The sequence below is a fragment of the Lepidochelys kempii genome, chromosome 3, assembly GCF_965140265.1.
Source record: "Lepidochelys kempii isolate rLepKem1 chromosome 3, rLepKem1.hap2, whole genome shotgun sequence".
Lineage (NCBI taxonomy): Eukaryota > Metazoa > Chordata > Testudines > Cheloniidae > Lepidochelys > Lepidochelys kempii.
The window spans coordinates 208,396,677-208,415,016 of record NC_133258.1 but is presented as its reverse complement, the minus strand read 5'-3'; the positions used below and the strand labels follow the sequence as shown (position 1 = coordinate 208,415,016).

The following is an 18,340-nucleotide window of genomic DNA, read 5'->3' as shown; positions in this document are numbered from 1 at the left end:
ATTCCCCTATTTCAACCAGGTGACCACGAATTATATCACTCTCCTGAGCATAACACAGAGAGGTAAAGAACGGATGTTGCTTGAATGCCAGCAAATACTGGGACCATACGCTGCCATGCTTTGTTATGCAATGATTCCAGACTATGTGCTGCTGGCCTGCCATGGTAAAGTGTCCTACCATGGAGGACGGAATAAGGCTGCCCTCCCCAGAAACCTTTTGCAAAGGCTTTGGGAGTACATCCAGCAGAGCTTCATTGAGATGTCCCTGGAGGATTTCTGCTCCATCCCCATACATGTTAACAGACTTTTCCAGTAGCCGTACTGGCCGCGAATGCATCCCAAGTCTTCAGGGCAAATTAATCATTAAACACGCTTGCTTTTAAAGCGTGTATTATATTTACAAAGGTACACTCACCAGAGGTCCCTTCTCCGCCTTCTAGGTTCAGGAGCCTGCCTTCGGTGGGTTGGGAGGGTACTAGATCCAAGGTGAAAAACAGTTCCTGGCTGTCGGGGAAAAACGGTTTCTCCGTTTGCTTGCTGTGCTTCAGCCTCCTCCTCATCTTCCTCGTCTCCAAAATCCACATCCCTGTTGCATGAGAGTCCATTGACGGAGTCCACGCATAGGGCTGGGGTAGTTGTAGGGGCACCACCTAGAGTGGCATGCAGCTCATCATAGAAGCGGCATGTCTGGGGCTGTGACCCGGAGCGGCCGTTTGCCTCTGTGGTTCTTTGGTAAGCTTGTCTGAGCTCCTTAAGTTTCACGTGGCACTGCTGCTGGTCCTTGTGATAGCCTCTGTCCTTCATGCCCTTGGAGATATTTTCAAATATTTTGGCATTTCGTGTTTTTGAACGGAGTTCTGATAGCACGGATTGGTCTCCCCAGACAGTGATCAGGTCCAGTACCTTCCATTTGGTCCATGCTGTTCAGATCCAGTACCTTCCATTTGGTCCATGCTGGAGCTCTTTTGCGATTCTGGGATGCATGGTCACCTGTGCTGATCAGTTCGCCACTCTGGCCAAACAGGAAATGAAATTCAAAAGTTCGTGGGGCTTTTCCTGTCTACTTGGCCAGTGCATCTGAGTTGAGAGTGCTGTCCAGAGCGGTCACACTAGAGCACTCTGGGATAGCTCCCAGAGGCCAATACTGTCAAATTGCATCCACACTACCCCACACTGGACCCAGCAAGGTCGATTTCAGCACTAATCCACTCTTCGGGGAGGAGTACAGAAACTGGTTTTAAGAGCCCTTAAAGTCAGAAAAAATGGCTTTGCAGAGTGGGCAGGTGCAGGGCTAAATCGATCTAACACTGCTAAATCCGACTTAAACTCGTAGTGTAGACCAGGGCTTGGTGATTGCCTGTTCTGTTCATTCCCTCTGAAGCACCTGGCTTTGGCCGCTGTCAGAAGACAAGATACTGGGCTAGATGGACCATTGGTCTGACCCAGTATAGCCTATGTTGTCCCTGGTATTAAGCAAGTGCTTTTTATTTTAATTAAGAAAGATTTTATGTATTTTTTTTACATTTATTTTCCTCATATATATTGCTCTATCAGTAGCTCCTCTTATCTGTTAAGATGGTGAGAGAGAGCGTGCAATGATATCACGGGGGCACAGGGGCAAGGTTTTATTAGCACATGCCCTGTGGATATCCATTGGATTTTTTGCAGTCACTTATAACTTACTTTTCCCTTCCAAAACATTTTATTTACTCCTCAATGGGGACAGCAGTATATCCATACAAAGTTTCATGTTTTAAACTTGGGCTGTTGTTGCTGTAACCAATTTATTTTAAACAAAAGTGGTTAGATATTTTACTGAATTGGAAAAATGTATCTTTCACTCTCTCATAACTCAATAACAACTAAAAGGATTTTTCTTAGTCTTCCCAAAAAAAAATCATCTCTGGACAGAAACCAAGTACATGAGAATTTCAACTTCAAGGGTAAAGGTCTCAGAAAGTTATCTACATGTTACGAGAGGTTATAATACATTCCAGTCTTGGATCATTTCTCATGTTTGACCTACTATCTTGCATTAATCTTGATTTTTATTTTTTCTCTGTTCACTTTTAAAAATCTCTCTGGAAGAATATACTCAGGATCGACTGCTTCAGTCATTTCTTTAAATTGTTCATTTTGTGCTACATAGAGGAGTTGATGTGGGCATAAAAGAAGGTTGCATCTTCCTTATCAAGTTCGTCTTTGAATTTTCAGTTATTTTTATAGCCTATCTGCTGATCTTTTTATAAATCTATTTTTGTTGATTTTAATATGCAGAACAATCTTGTACAATGCCAATAACAAGTCAGAAAATCAAAAACAATCAGAAAAGATGGTGTATGTCTCTTGAGTAATTATACTATCTTTTTTTTTTTAACTTACGTATTCTGGAACAAGTTTTTTCAGTATAAAGTGCTTTAATTTAACGTTCAAAATTGTATGATCATATCCCTTTTCTTCTCAGATACTGAGTAATATACATTACTATATACATACAGTACATTAATCTGACAAGTTTTCTCCAGTTGGGCTGTTGGCTGAATTGTCCCAAAAATATAAAACTTTTCTTCATGGAGGACTTTGGAAAAAAATATTATAGCCTTAACAAACACACTCTAATCTTCTGTTTGAGGGGAAGAAATTATTTGTAGCTGTCTGGGCTATGTAATATAGATTCATGTCTGGGAATATAAAGTTTTCTCATAATGGACATCCGCTGGTCTGGAAACTATTCATGGATTAGACCTCCTCATTTCACCACAGTGAAGGCAGTTTAGGCTTGTTTTATTCCATTCATCCTTTGAGTTCAGACTCTCTGCTGGACTATTTAAGCATGACATTCCAGTCTTGTTTTATTCAGTCTCCATCTGAGCAGCTTTAGGCTCATTGCTGTTAAGAAACAGCATTTGAATGTGGGAATTTTATCTCACAAGACTGCTGAATTTCAGATTATGTGTATTTTTCAGTAATCCTAACCAGTTGACTTTCCTTTTAGAGCAGGCTGAGGATCCAGTGTGTTTAATCTTCATTCCTTCTGGTTCCCTTTCCTCAGAATGTGTCTCACAGTGGCCTAACCCTGCCTGCCATTATAGCACACATACTGTTCCAAAAATTTCTGTGGAAAAATATGTATATTTACAACAGTAATCAGCTCCTTAAAAATAGTTTGAGTTCTTGATTAAAGTGGCTGGGTGCAAATTAAAATGTCCTGCATCACCTCTGCAAAGTTACCTTGATCCAAAGTTCACCAATAAAAAGAGAAATTAAGATCCTTCACACAAATCCCATGTGTATTATGCTGTCCTTTTCAGTGGAACTAAGTTATTTGGACAGTCCCTTAGAAAGCTCTCTTGGGGTTCAGTCCAATCTGAACAACCTGCTTTCTCAGTATTGCTTTTTAATCAGGGATGAAAAAACATTGTAACGAAAATATAGATGAGCTCCTTATGGAATATGCAGTCATTCCCACCATCATGTTTTACTGAAGTTAGAAAGTATTTTTCCAGCATTACAGGATGGGAGGTCACCATAGATCTTCCTTCCTTTCTTCAACTCAAAAATTAATCTACTTGGGAATCTTAAAGCTTAAACATTTGACTTTCTCTTCTGGACCAATTCCACCTCAGATGCATTCTGTGTCATACAGAAATTGGGTATCTTGTAAAATTTAAAGAGAGTGCCCCTCTTTACCATATATGCTATATAAAATCTAGACATAAAAGCCAAAATCCCAATGTCGCCCTCAAAACATCATCCTGATATTTTTTCACATCATTTGTGGTCCCAATGAAAATAGATGAAGTCTATCTGTTTTTGACATATATCTGTAATGGAAGCAAGATTCAAAATGGAAAATATTCCATAACTCATTCAAGAAATGGCTTCACTCTATTCTTCTGTTCCATAGATCTGAAGAAATTAACTTTTGTTTTCCCATCTAATCTCATCCCCATCAGTCTCATTTCCTGTATTTAAAGGAAAATACCTGTTCATGTCCATGTTATTTGGTATTTTGTCTTTTCCTGTGATGTGCAAGGTGATGTAGCTCATTAAGATAGCATTTACATCTGTTACTTGAATGATCTGCTGCTGAAAATGTACTTAAAGGCAACTTTTCTTCATATAGTCAATTCATTATTAAACAGAATTCTTTTTGTGCATACCCTCTGGACCTTACCCATATTGGGGCTCATTTTTAAGACCATTCAACTGGGAAATCTCCCTTTATTCGAATTTCTACTCCAGATTTTAACCCTTCTCTTCCAGTGTTCTGTAGTTTCCTCCTAATATCTGCACTTAATACTCGTGTTGGCATTGTGCATATAAAAAACCTGTGGACAACACAGCATCCCTAATGTCTTCAGTTTTTCCTTTTAAACAAATGACACTAACTTATCTTAGCCTGATGTTGCCTTTAAAGCAATCATCAGTGCTATTGGAGCCCTCCATAAAATTCACAGGACCATCTCATCTCATTTCATATCAGGAGCAACAGATGAACAAACATGGCTTACATAAACTGCCAGGGAAGAATAAAAAGTATAAATCTGAACCATGTGGCCTTTCATTCATGAAGAGGCAGAGTTCATCTGTCTAATGGAGCAGTAAGCTAGCTCAGTTGCCCAAGGGTGGCAACAGACAAGTTGGGAGTCTTTGATTCATATATTCAGCAAGCCATTTTCTCTCATTAGAACTTATTTGCATCTGAGAACAACAGGAATTGTACTTGTATTTTGCTTTTGACAATGGCATCCCTAGGTATGTTACATGGATACTTTCTCCTTTCAGTGGATAGATATACTCATTGTGGCTAATTGCCAGCACTACTATGATGGGTCTCGTGCTTTCTCTTCTTGGGGGGGTTCAGGGCACCGTTCCTTGCCCCTGAACTGGGGTATTAATTGCCCCACTAGTGTCCTAGAGAAGGGGAGTGGAGAGGGAGGGACCCGGGCCCACCCTCTACTCCGGGTCCCAGCCCAGGAGCCCTAGGGATAGCAGTAAACCACTTGAACTAGCGGTTCCTTCCCTTGGGCTGCTTCCCTCTCCTGCCCTTCAGCTTGTGGGGCTTCCTGCCCTCCCTTTGCACAAACCAGGTGTCCCTTTACATAGGGGCTTGGTTGTCTTAGCCCACCGCAGCACTTCTCCAAACTCTCCTCTGCTTCCCTCCAAACTGCTCTTTGCTCCAACACCAATCCACTCTGCTTCAACTCTTCCTCTTGTCTGATTGAAGCGGGGGGGGGGGGGTTATCAGGTGACTGGCTTCAGGTGCTTTAATTAATCTATAGCAAACTTTCTTCCCTCTACAGGGAATAAGGCTCCCTTCTAACACTCTCCTGCCACCGTCTGGCCATGCTGTGTCACACTCATGTATTGACTTACCTCAGTTTCGTCTTATTTGAGAAGATAAGACTGATCATCTGTAATCAGATATAATCTATTTGTTTCATAGATCTCAGTTTTGTAGACTTATAAAGATGGCAGTCTGCTATATTTGGAAGCTTCTGGTTTTTCGCCAACCATGTTCACCTTCCCCACCATTTCCCCAGTCAGCCTCAGAATCTGCTCCTTCAACAACCTGATTATTGAGAATTTGTCAACTTTGTATTAAAATATCAGAAGTCTTCCTTACCAAGAACATACAAGACTTGGAAGACTTGTTGACCTGATTCATAAACCTGAGCCTAAATATGTTCATATTGTTTGTTAGAGACATCCTGGCCTTCGTAAGAAATTATGCTGTAGGTACTTAGGGATACAGCTACATAGTCCACAGAAGCAAGCCTCCGAGCCTGAGTTTACAGATGTGGGACTCATTGCTAGTACTCTAAAAATAGCTTTGTAGAAGTGCTTTGAAGTTGCAGCTCAGCTCTGAAGCCTAGGGATGCGGGTGGGCTTCAGAGCTCAAGCTCCAGCCCAAACTGCAACTTCAGAGTGCTGTCTACACAGCTGTTTTTAGAGCACTATCACAAGCTCCTCAAACCCAAGTCTGTTGACCTGGGCTGGGAGGTTTGCTGCTGCTGGCTGTGTAGACCTACCTACTATGTTCAATCCACTGTCCCCAAGATTCCTAGTATCAGCCTTATCCCATTTCTTCCTGGCTGGTGAACAAGAGAGACTCCAAGTGGAACTATAACACTTCAACCTCATTTTCTTAATCCTGTAGTGGAGGGCTCACTGTTTATTTCATTTTCATTCTTTATAGCAGTGTTGTAGCGGTACAGCAGAGGGTATTTGAAATCAAAGGGGGAGGGTAGGGAAAAAGCTTCCATGGTGGTGGAATGAGCAGGTCCAACCCATGAATAGTGTCCAGCCCACTGTATGCCCTCTATAATGAAACATTAAAAATTACAGGTAATGAAACGTTATTTCTTTTTGTTGCTTCGATAAATGATGTCACCTGCTATTTCAGCTGCTTTAAGGATTCTGAGTTTGTCTTTAGTATTAGTTAAGACTTTATGGATGGTGTTGCCAATGTTGTCCCTTTCAAGATTTGCACATAGGTATCCTGTAGCAAAAAAGGGTCTTGGTTGTATCAGTTTTAGGTGACTTGAAAAAGAACCTAGAAATAGAAAATTATGAGCTCTCATCTAGTTTTCTGGTTTGTGCTGTCTCTTTTTCTGTTTGGGAGTTCTTTTTCATTAAACATTTTGAGAGCCTGGACATTTCACTTCCTGCTTCTTTTTTTTGGTGGTCATCTGAGTCCACATAACTCACATGGACAATGACAAAAAATGGCTAGAGTCCATGGTTGATTATTTTCCCTGACAGACTCAACTTTTTCCTTAACTGAGGACATAGACTTTTAGAGAACATGTAAAGCTGAAATCATCTTTGTCTCTTGTAGAAAAGGTAGTGTGGGTATCCCCACTGCATAACATAGTGTTGGTATGTGAAAGTCATCCCCATCAAGTTTTGCTGTGTTCTTCCATATTTGTTTCCATTGTAACTGACCACAAGGTTCCCGAACAGGCTGACATCCCTCCCTCCCCCCATCAGAACAAAAAAGAGTGTTGCATTAATCAGATAGTAGGAATTTACAACTTCTCAGAACCAAAATTACCGTGGCCACCACCCCAAATAGATTGAATAAAGAGAATGTTGAGGAACTGCTAGAATGCCTGCAACTGGGATTTGAATTATACTATCTTTGATGTTTCAGTGGCATTAGTAGCATTAAAAATGTCTTGCCTACAGGGTCATCAGACTCATTAATGCACTTCAGTAAACAAAGTCTCATTTAGTGGTTCACTTGATCGTGAAGAGTCTGATTTTTCTGCACTGTTTGAGATAAGCATACACCCTTTCCATCTTGCTACTGTACGTTTTGAGAGAGTTGCTTATATTTTACTTTAGGAGAATTATTTATGTTCATTGTCTATTAAATCATTTGTTTCCTGCTGCTCCAACTTAGGGCATGTTGAGTCAGAAATTCATACAGTGAAGTTTGATATCACTCCATTTGCAGTATTGATTAGCAGCTTTCACCTTTACTACAGTTGAGAAACCACCACTTATTGAATTCAACACTGTGAAGACTAAAAACAAGATGAAATAGCCAGCTTCATATAGAACTGTACCCACCTCCCAAAAGTTTCTAGACTAGCACATCAAGTCCCTTAACAGTTCAGAACTTGCACGCTCTCTCTCTCTCACTCTCTCAAACACACACACACTTTTCTCAAGAACCACTGATAAATGATCCAGCCAGACACTTCTCTGAAATCACCAGTGTCTTCACTCGTCCTCTAGCTTTTGGAGAAGTTCTCTAACTTTCTTATCTCTAACTATCTTATATTTTCTTACAGGCATAACAAGTACCTTGATATTTTCATGACTTTCATTTTTTGTGAATAGTTCGTTCTTTTCCAAGTCCAGGTCCCCATGGTTATTCACTGTGCCCTGGACCAGTAATGCTTCTGTAGCAGTTACTGTTGGTCCATGCCTGCACCTCCTCATGCTCCCAAGTAAGGGCCTAAGCCGTATGGATGGACTGCCTCTCCAGTTCTTTTTCTACCTCTCGTGGTCTGGGATGGAACCTCCTGTGTCTATTTCTGCTCTTTAGCATTCTGCTTCTTCAAGTCTGTAAACAGTTGTTACATTTGGATAGTTTCGATTTTTAGTGCTACTTAATTAGTTGGTGATTGGGGGGACCCCTAGCTCCTCTACCATTTCAGGCACCTATTATGCCCAATGTTCTAGGCTTCAAGCCTTGCCCGGCCTGGCCTGCCCCGGGTCTTCCCGGTGAGCAACCCATACAAAACCTGCCTGTATTTTCTCAAAGAATCTCACATCCTTTCAAAGTACAGCATCTGCCTGTATGTGGGAGGAAAGCATGGCAATCTCGTGAATTCTGACTCCAGACACACCTTATGGAGCTCTTCATGAGGCCCATTTGGATCCTGGGCCCTCCTGCTGCACATTCACCCATCCCAGACAGTGTCCCTCCAGAGTCCAGACCTAACGGATCAAAGTCCTCAAGGACACAGAGGTACTTCATGAGGCAGAAATACAAAGAAGACAAGGGCAAACACCCCCACAAGAAGAGGGACCGGTTTCCTCTGAAAAGAAGTTCTTCTTGCCACCTGAGACTCCATGCCCCAGAATGGTTGCTCCTGGAGCTCACAGGAAGGAGTAGGAGCAGATGATACTGGGAGCTCCCAGTGCTCCAAAACCATGCACTGAAAGGATGGTGGTAGCATCTGCATGGCAGAAGGAATTGTTCTCTCTCTGTTTGACATTACTGCCCTTGCACAGGTTATCTTAGGTAGGACCTCAGTCTGCTCTTCTGGAGGGCCTATCTATACGACCTGAAATTTCAAATTTTCTCAGAACTGATCCTGCTGCAGGAAGTCCCAATGTCATCCACTTGGCATTTGCTGGTACAGGAGCCCAGCCATGTAGTGGTGGGTCAGGCTTAGTCACTGTGCCACCCAGCTGCTCCCATTACTGGTCGGTAGGGATCAGATCCCATGGCACCTTCAGCCCCATCATTGGATCTTGAAGACTCTCTTTCATCAGACAAGAATGAGCCAGTACCAACAGTCCCCCCACAGCTACCTAACTGAGAACTGTCAGTTCAGACAGGACTTCCAGATCCATTCTCTTGCTCTCATATCCTCACCAACAACATTTCTGGCCTACTGACCAATGGTACCTACTGTGAGTTCCACCTCCATACTCTTACGATTCTACTCATTGATCTTACTGGGGCCCTTGGGACCTATACTTTCAAGCCGCTGAGTACAAGTTCTCTGTATAATAAACCTAGCTGTGGCCACCACGGGGTGAAGAACCGCAATCTCCACAGGAACAGCTGGTACTCCCAAAACCTCTGGATCTGCCAGTGGCACTTTCTCTGTCCTCTCCAGATGAGGCAGTATCACCAGCCTTTCCCAAACCTCCAGATGATTTTGAGTGGTACTAGAACCTTCTCAGGAGAATTGTGGACTTTATCCAGATTCTGCTAAAGGAGGTTCAGGATCCAACCCACAAGCTCCGGACATTTTGCTAGCTATGGCTTCCTCTAAAGTAGCACTCCTGATTAATGAGGCCATTATGGAACCTACTAAAGTGGTTTGGCACCCACCTGCTGTATGTGCCCCAACCCCAAAGATGACTGAGAAATGTTACTTCATTCCTCCAAAGGAGCAAAATTTTTGTTTTTCATACCTGAGCCCAAGATGTCACAGAGTGGAGCCCAAGCCCACTCTGCTGGACAAAGGTGCCAACTGGTTAGACCTCTTTGGAAGGAAGACTTCTTTTTTTTTTGGCCAGTTTAGCATTCCAAATAGTGCATTACCAAGCACTGATGTCAAAATCTGACTTCTTGAAATACAAGTCCCTTTCGTTCTCGCACCATCTGCAAAGACACTCGCCACATGTTTCCTTACTGGGATGGGGAGCGCATCACAACCAGACAGCCCACAGCACTAGGCTCCCACACAGCAGTCCAAGCTACATATCAACCTATTTGAGTTCCTAGCAGTTCACAAAGCATGCAAGATGTTTTTACCCATCATTTGGTCCACACAAATTCAGGTCAGTTTGACCACCGTCTACTATATAAACAAGCAGGGAGGAGCAAGATCTATCCCACTCTGCAGAGAAGTGGTCCACCTCTGGAATTGGTGCATTAGACACCAGAACACCTCTCAGCACTACATCACCTTTTCAACTGTTTGCATTCCATGGGTAACGAATTCCCTGGCAGACATCTTCACCAGGCTTTCCCACACAGATCATGAGTGGGAACTCCACTCGTCAATAGTACAGCATATCTTTTAGCCGCGATGTTCCTGTCTTGGGATCTTTTTGCAACCTAGTGGAAAAGAACTGACTAGCATGCTGCTCCCAAGCCACCCATGGCCTCCGTTCCGGAGCAGATGCCTTCCTGGTGTAATGGTCGGATCCACTGACAGATACCTTCCCTCCCATTTTCCTCTTTCTTTGCATGCTTAGGAAGATCAAGCTCTACAGAGTGACAGTAATCCTGATAGCAGCATGCAGGCCAGGGCATTTTTGGTTCACCACCATCCTACAGCCAGCTTCCCATTTATGAATTCACCTACAACCATTATCGGGTGTGCTGTCCCAGAACAAGGGCAGGATGAGCCATCCCAACCTACCTTTTCTGCATCAGGTAGCGTGGTTTTTGGATGGTCAATTTACATAAAGACGAGCACATGCTCTCAGAGAGGTTTACTCCATCCTGAATAACAGCAGGAGATCCTCGACACAGAAATGTGGTGCCGCTAAATGGAAACAATTCTCCTTGGTATCAGCAGCACCACTTACCTCCTAAGGCATCAGGAACCCTCCTCATGCTGGAGTATCTTCTCTCAATGAAGATGTTGGGCTTGTCTCTCAGCTCCCTATGGGGACATTTTGCAGCCATCAATGCTTTCCACCCCCCAGTGGAGGTATGTTTAGTCTTTACCCATTCCCACTACTGCAAAGTTACTAAAGGGCATTATGAAGACGTTCCCTCCAGTCTCAAAACTGGTCCCGATCTGGGATCTAGCCCTCATCCTTTCTGCCCTCACAAGACCACCGTGTGTACCCTAGGTCTCCTGTTCCCTCCTGCACTTTTCTTTGAAAGTCGACTTCTTTACAGCTGTTACCTCTGCTACAAGGATACGGAAGCTTGTAGCTTTTATGTATACAGTTTTTCACAAGGACAAGGTTTCTTTTCAGCTGTATCCAAAATGCATACCTAAAGTGCCTTGTGAGTTTCACTTTAACCGAACTATTCGCCTTCTGCTGTTTTACCCTAAACCTCACCACAGCATGGAGGAGGCAAAACTCTATTCCCTAGGCATGCACCAGGCTCTAGCCTTGGACCTGCACAAAACAGCACCCTTTTGAAAGCCTCCAGGGTTGTTTATTACTACTGTATTGCCAGAAGATAAGTAGATTTCCTCCTGCATCCTCCTTTGCTAGGAACTTATAAAAACCCCTCCTCAAACTATAACAGAGATATGCAGAGCAGCCACTTGGGGCTTCATTCATACCTTCACCACACATTACTGTCTGGTTCAGGCTTTGGCTGGGGATGCCTCCTTTGGGCTTAGTGGTCCTCCACTCTGTAGTACAGCATATTTACTTTCACCCTCCTCTTCAACAAGCACTGTTTGGAAGTCACAGTGAATAGCCCTGGGAACCAGGACTCAAGAAAGGAATCTCTGAAACAAGAAAGGAAGGTTACTTACCTTTTAGGAACTGGACTTTTTTGAAATATGTGGTCTATATGGGTATTCACAACCCGCCCTTCTTCCCCTGTGCTCAGCTCATCATGTGATTCACGGTAGAGTCAGAACTGGAAAGGCGGTTAGTCCACACCACCCTTTCTGCCCTCACTTGGGAGCACAGGGTGGCATAGACACCCAGAGCACATGTGCACTGACAGTGAATACCCATAAGGACCATGCATCTTGAAAAAATTCAGTTACTAGAAGGTAAGTAACTTGTCCTTTTTCATTCACAGATTGAAATTACAGTTTCATGTTTCTGGGGTCAAACAGCTTTCAAATATAGCTTGTGAAAGTATTGAAGAGTGACACATTTAAAAAAAAACAAAAAACCCACAACCCTTGATAAAACCTGAAAAGAACCACTAAATTAGGGGTTTTTGCGGGGGGAGGAAAAGCAGACAGGTTTTTACACAACCACAAAATGATGTACATGACCTAGTTTATACAGTAGCCATCAATACATTCTGTGTTTTGATTCAAAACAGATTTATAACTTCATATATAGTTTGCTGCTTCAACAAAGAAGCTCTTTATTTTCTACCTATTGTAATTTGGCTGTGTATAATGTTCACCACTAGCATACCTATTAATTTATTTGGTATATGATCATAGAAATGCACACACAGAATAAATTTCCAGTAGTTGGAATTACCAAGTCAGTAGCATAGATGGCCTACAAAGTTTGAGTTTATTTAGATAGTTTTTGCATCTTTAGCAAGTTGCTAACAGTAATTTTTGTTTAAGTATATCAGAAGCAGGAAGCCTGCCAAACATGCCATGGGGCCACTAGAGACAACCAAGGTGTTAAATGAGTACTCAGGGAACACAAGGCCATTGCAGAGAAGCTAAATGAATTCTTTGCATCAATCTTCACAGCAGAGAGGTGGGGGAGATCCATCAGAGCTATTCTTTTGGCATGGCAGACCTGAAGTACTGTCACATGTTGATGTGTCAATAGAAGAGGTTTTAGAACAAATTGATAAACTAAACACTAATAAGTCACCAGAACCAAATGGTATTCATCCAAGAGTTCTGAAGGAACTCAGGTATGAAATTGCAGAACTACTAACTAGTATGTTAGATATACTAGAAATAAGCCTCTGTATCAGGTGATGGGAACGTAGCTAATGTAACACCAGTTTTTTAAAGGGGCTCCAGGGGCGATCCTGGCAATTACAGGCTGGTGAATCTAACTTCAGTATTGGATAAATTCGTATAAACGTAGTAAAGAACAAAATTATCAAACATAAATAAACATGATTTTTTGGGGAAGAGTCAATCTGGGTTTTGTAAAGGGAAAGCATGCTTTAGCAATCTATTAGACTATTTTGAGGGGAGCAACAAACGTGGACAAAGGTGATCCAGTGTACTTGGACTTTCAGAAAGTTTTTTGACAAGATCCCTCACCAAAGGCTCTTAAGAAAACTATGTAGTTGTGAGATAAGAGGGAAGATCCTCTTTCATGGATTGGTAACTGGTTAAAAGATGATAAACAAAGGGTAAGGATAATTGGCCGGTTTTCACAGTGGAGAGAGGTAAATAGTGGAGTTCTCCCAGGGTCTGTACTGGGATCTATGCTGTTCAACGTATTCATTAATCTGGAAATGGGAGTGGACAATGAAGTGGCAAAATTTAGAGATGATGCAAAATTATTAAAGTTAGGCCAAAGCTGCCTGCAAAGCTTTACAAAGGGGTCTCACTAGACTGGGTGATTTGGCAACAAAATGGCAGATGAAATTCCATGTTGATAAGTGCAAAGTAATGCATGTTGGGGAAAAAAAAAATACCAAAGAATAAAGTAAATTTGGTTTTAATTATAAAGTTTTACAAGATCTGAAAGACACAAACTACAAAGCATATATAAAATGACTGATTCTAAATGAGCTGTTACCACTCAAAAAAGAGATCTTGAGTCAGTCATCAGGGCTTGTTCTCTGAAAACTTCAGCTCAATGCACAGCAATAATCAAAAAGGCTAACCGAATGTTAGGAACTATTAGGAAAAGGATAGAAAATACTATAATGCCACTATATTAACCCATGGTGTGCTCTTGAATACTGTGTCCAGTTCTGGTTGCCCCATCTCAAAAAGGATATAGTGGAACTGGAAAAGGTTCAGAGAAGGGGAACAAAGATGGTCACGGGTATGGAATGGCTTTTATATGAGGAGAGACTAAAGATTAGGGCTATTCGTCTGACAAAAAAGATGATTAAGGGGAAATATGATAGAAATATGATAAAGTCTATAAAATCATGAATGGTATGGAAAAAGTGAACAGAGAAGAGTTATTTACCCTTTCCCACAGTACAGATGCCAGGAGGAGAAAATGGGGTGGATCGCTCCATAATTATCCTGTACTGTACATTCTCCCTGAAGCTTTGGTGCTGGCCACTGATGAAGAAAGGCTACTACATAAGAATGGCCATACTGGATCAGACTAGTTGTCCATGTAGCCCAGTATCCTGTCCGACAGTGGCCAATGCCAGGTGCCCCAGAGGGAATGTACAGAACAGGGAATCATCAAGTGATCCATCCCCTGTTGCCCATTCCCAGCTTCTGGCAAACAGTGGCTAGGGATGCTTCAGAGCATGGTTTTGCATCCCTGCTCATCCTGGCTTATACTGCCCATTGGTCTGACCCAGTATGGCAGTTCTTCAGTTTTTATGTCACAGTAGTTTTCTTTTTCTAACCTAGATAGTTAATATAGTGGAATGTATGAAATTAGTCCACCTTTAGTTGCTTTGTTTAGGACTGTTAAAACCAGCTTGCTTCTTTGAATTGCTGCTTTAACATCAGAGTTATAGGGAAAGTTCCTATAATCCTTACTTGTGAAACAGTTCCTTTTTTTTAAGGGGGATTTTTCACATGGGGTAAGCATTGCAAATCTGCTACTGTTATGGGCCCAATCTCAGTTTTATGATAAATTTTGTTCCTAAAATGAAGAAAATTCATTCATAATGAAGTGTAGTGTTTTATAAGGGTGGAAGCACTTCCACGTTTATTGTACAGTCTCACTTACTACTCAGCTTTCTAAGAGCCTGACTCATATTTAATTTATGCCCTGTCTACGCTACATACACAACACAATTAGGGCTCCTAGTAGTAATACTGTTGTTCTGTAATTCAGTGGAAAACATGATTATAGTTTGTAATGTAAACTGGACCTTAACTCTCTTTGATGATCTGGTGAAAGCTGTGGTCCAACCAAGGCTTTAGCCTGGTTATGAAAAGTAGACCCATTGTACACTACAAATCGAAACTGTAACCAAGCTAGGACACACTATGAAGTTGCTAGTGACCTGATGTGGCTGTATTTCTAATGTAGAGAGGACCTTAGTTATGAGTGGTTTAAAATTTATTATAATTTTTATTTGTATATAAACTGGTCTTGGCCTCAGTACCAGAAGTAATTTATGAATTGCATACACTATTTAAACTATGGGAAAAAACCATCGTAACTCCTTGGGTGAATGTTTAAAGATTTATTGTTTAATACATTTAGTTGAAGGAAAGAGAGAGACTTGGTAGTAAAAAGAAAAAAATTCTTTATTGGCTTTTGTTGAAAATGGGCAAATGAGCAGTTTTGTACTACCTGCCTTTAATTTAGGAAATTCATATTTAATCTAAATCATACCTTTCCCATACAGGGAAGATGGTGAGCTAGAAGATGGTGAAATAGATGATGCAGGATTTGAAGAAGTTCAGGAAGAACAGGATGCAAAAGGGGAAGATAAACAGAAAAATGAAAAAGCACATAGAAAATCACGAAAGAAACGCAAAAAAGAGAAGGAAAAGAAAAAATCAAAAAGGAGAAGACGGGATAAACATAAGGTTAGAAAATGCAAACCAAAATATTGGATATGATTACTGTACCTGCACAGTTTACTTTTTCTCATCCAGGAAATTGGACAACATATCTGAAAGTTGTTTTTTCCCTCAGCACCTAGCACTTCTTTGGACACTATATGAATGATAGAAAAAATTGAGCCACTGTATGAAAGGCCCCTCAAAAAATTTTTATCATGGAATTTTGATTTAAAATATTGGGTTGTATTCGTTCTTTATATAAACAAGTGTAACTCCACTGACTTCAGTGACAGTGAATTTGTCCAGGACAAGAGATGGTAAATCAACAATTTCTCTGGCTACTGCACTGCAAAAGTCACAGTTTCAGAAACTCAGCAGCTAGCTTTTTATAAACTCCAAATTATGAATAGAAGTATTTCAGGTAGTTCACTTTCATTATGTTACTACTATATTAGTCCCTGTTCAGGTTTAGGTGAGTTATAAATTGTTAAAAATCTCCATTTTTCTTCTATTGGTTGTGCATAGTAGGTAAACTTTGGCAGCATTCCAAAATAATAACTGAAAACAAATATTCTAAAAAGTAGGCCACTAGCTGCCAGAGCCACAGCATTCACTGGGCCTGGAAGCTGTCAGTGCAGCTGTTGCAGAAGATTGTGGTGGAACTGGGCTGGGCTCTGCTTCTCCCACACACTGCCTTTAACCACACATTCTGGACCTAGCACATGGGGACCCAGTGTCCCATCTCTCCTCTGGAGGCACCACATAGGGCACAAGCTATCCCATATCTTGGCATAAAAACTCATTGTGAGCAGAGTTAGTTGACGTGGTGATTAAATGCTGGCTGCTACCTGGAGCCTTAGGGGCGAAATCCTGGCTGACCAGCGGGACCAGGATTTCACACTAGAGCTCCCATGCTTGCTACCACTAGTGCCGCTGAACCAGTGGTAGCAATGGTGGGAAATCTTTAGTGAAAATATCTAGTGCAGGCATCCCTGAATATGCATATTACATCCACATACCACTGCAATTTAACACTGAATAACACAGAAACAAGTGGAGGCAGTGTAAACATGCCTATCCGCTCAGGACTTATTAATATTTTCATGAGCTAGAGATGGGAACATTTGAGATTGCGTAATGTTTTATTATCCATGTAAATTACAAAGATATCATAGGAGTTATATTTTATTTAATAAGTGATATGGTATTGACTGTACTTTGCACTTAATCTGGTGTAGTCATCAGAGTATAAAAGGTTGGAAAGTATACCCATTTAATAGAGGTGGAGAAGGGGGTTAAATGACTTGCTCAAGGTCATTCAGAGACAGGAGCAGAGCTGGAAACAGAGCCTAGATTTTCTGACTCCAACTCTCCTGCTTATAACTATAAGATAGCATTTCCAGCTTCACTTTATTTTATTCCTTACCTTTTTGCTTCATTTAGCAGAAGAATTTCAGGACTCTAAAGAATAAAGTAAATTTGGTTTTAATTATAAAGTTTTACAAGATCTGAAAGACACAAATTCTATTTGTGTGTTTAAAAAACAGGACTAAAACTACAAAGCAAGCCTTCCCTGACCACTATCTACACGCAGCACAGGGCACAAGAAGCATATCATCCTCACCCGTCTGCGATAAAATAGCCTTCTTCTGCTGCAACTGTGTATAGTAGAACTTGTTTTTTTTCCCCTTTAAACAACAACTAGGAAACCACATACTTCTTTGTATGTTAAATGAAAGTTACGTAGTTTGAAAAGTCAAGCACTTGAAAGTTAGAAAATGCCAGACTTACAGTTGCCTGTGTAAACTTAGTTCTGCCTCCTTATACAATATGCAGTATTATTCAGTCTTTAATTACGCAATCATACGCTATTTTTTCCGTAGGACCCCACTATATTTCACAGGTGGGATGCATGGGGGGGGGCAGAGTTAAGTTTGCATAGGCAACTGTAAATCTGTCATTTCCTAACTTTCAGGTGCTTGATTTTGCAACCTAATAACTAAATGTGATCCAGGGATGCGTAAACAGGGAAATCTCAAGTAGCAGTAGAGGTTATTTTACCTCTGTATTGGTAGTGGTGTGGATGCTGGTGGAATACTGTGTCCAGTCCTGGTGTCTACAATTTAAGAAGGATGTTGATAAATTGGAGAGGGATCAGAGAAGTACCACAAGAATGATTTTAGCTGTCCCCATTCCCTGCCTACAAGCAGGACTCCAGCAATGTCTCCCTGACTCTACTGCCTGGCTTCATGGAACAGTGTAGTTAGCATGCACTGTAGTCCCATTTAACTGCTTTTGTGTGAAGGAAACTGGAGAGAGGGGCATTTGCAGATAGGTCCCAGCTGGGTAGAGAGAGAAAACAAAATGTGAGGCACCTGTCTACAGCAGGATGATGAATTTGATGATAAAAATTCTGAATTACACGGCCTCTTGGAAAATGCTAGATGCCATGGTTGTGCAATTCCAGATTCCACAGTACCCTGATTGAAATTAATAGGATAGATTGCACGACTTGGAGTTATTATTTCAGGCTCTCTGCAGACTAAGGCATCAATTGTTTTCAGTATTGTATCATTAACCGTTAGGACAAGAAGATGAATTTAGAAATGAAACCAGAGATTCTGAAGCCAGTTATTAGAAATCTTTGATGGGGCTGCTCAAACAAAATAAATTCTCTCTTTAGTCTTCTAAATCAGTCTAAACACATACAGGTCAGCACATGAAGAGGGAACGCTGTCTTGTGTTGTCATATCCCTCACATATAAGGTTCTAGCCATAACTCA

General features: G+C 41.4%; 1 protein-coding gene across 3 annotated transcripts in view; it reads left to right on the top strand.

Annotated features, from left to right (window-relative positions):
• ZC3H6 (zinc finger CCCH-type containing 6) overlaps window positions 1-18,340 on the top strand; it is a 74,589-nt gene that overhangs the window by 24,632 nt on the left and 31,617 nt on the right. For all 3 annotated transcript variants that reach the window (XM_073339896.1, XM_073339895.1, XM_073339897.1), the window contains one exon: window positions 15,398-15,581. In XM_073339896.1, the coding sequence (XP_073195997.1) occupies window positions 15,398-15,581 (184 nt within the window). The remainder of the gene's footprint in view (window positions 1-15,397; window positions 15,582-18,340) is intronic.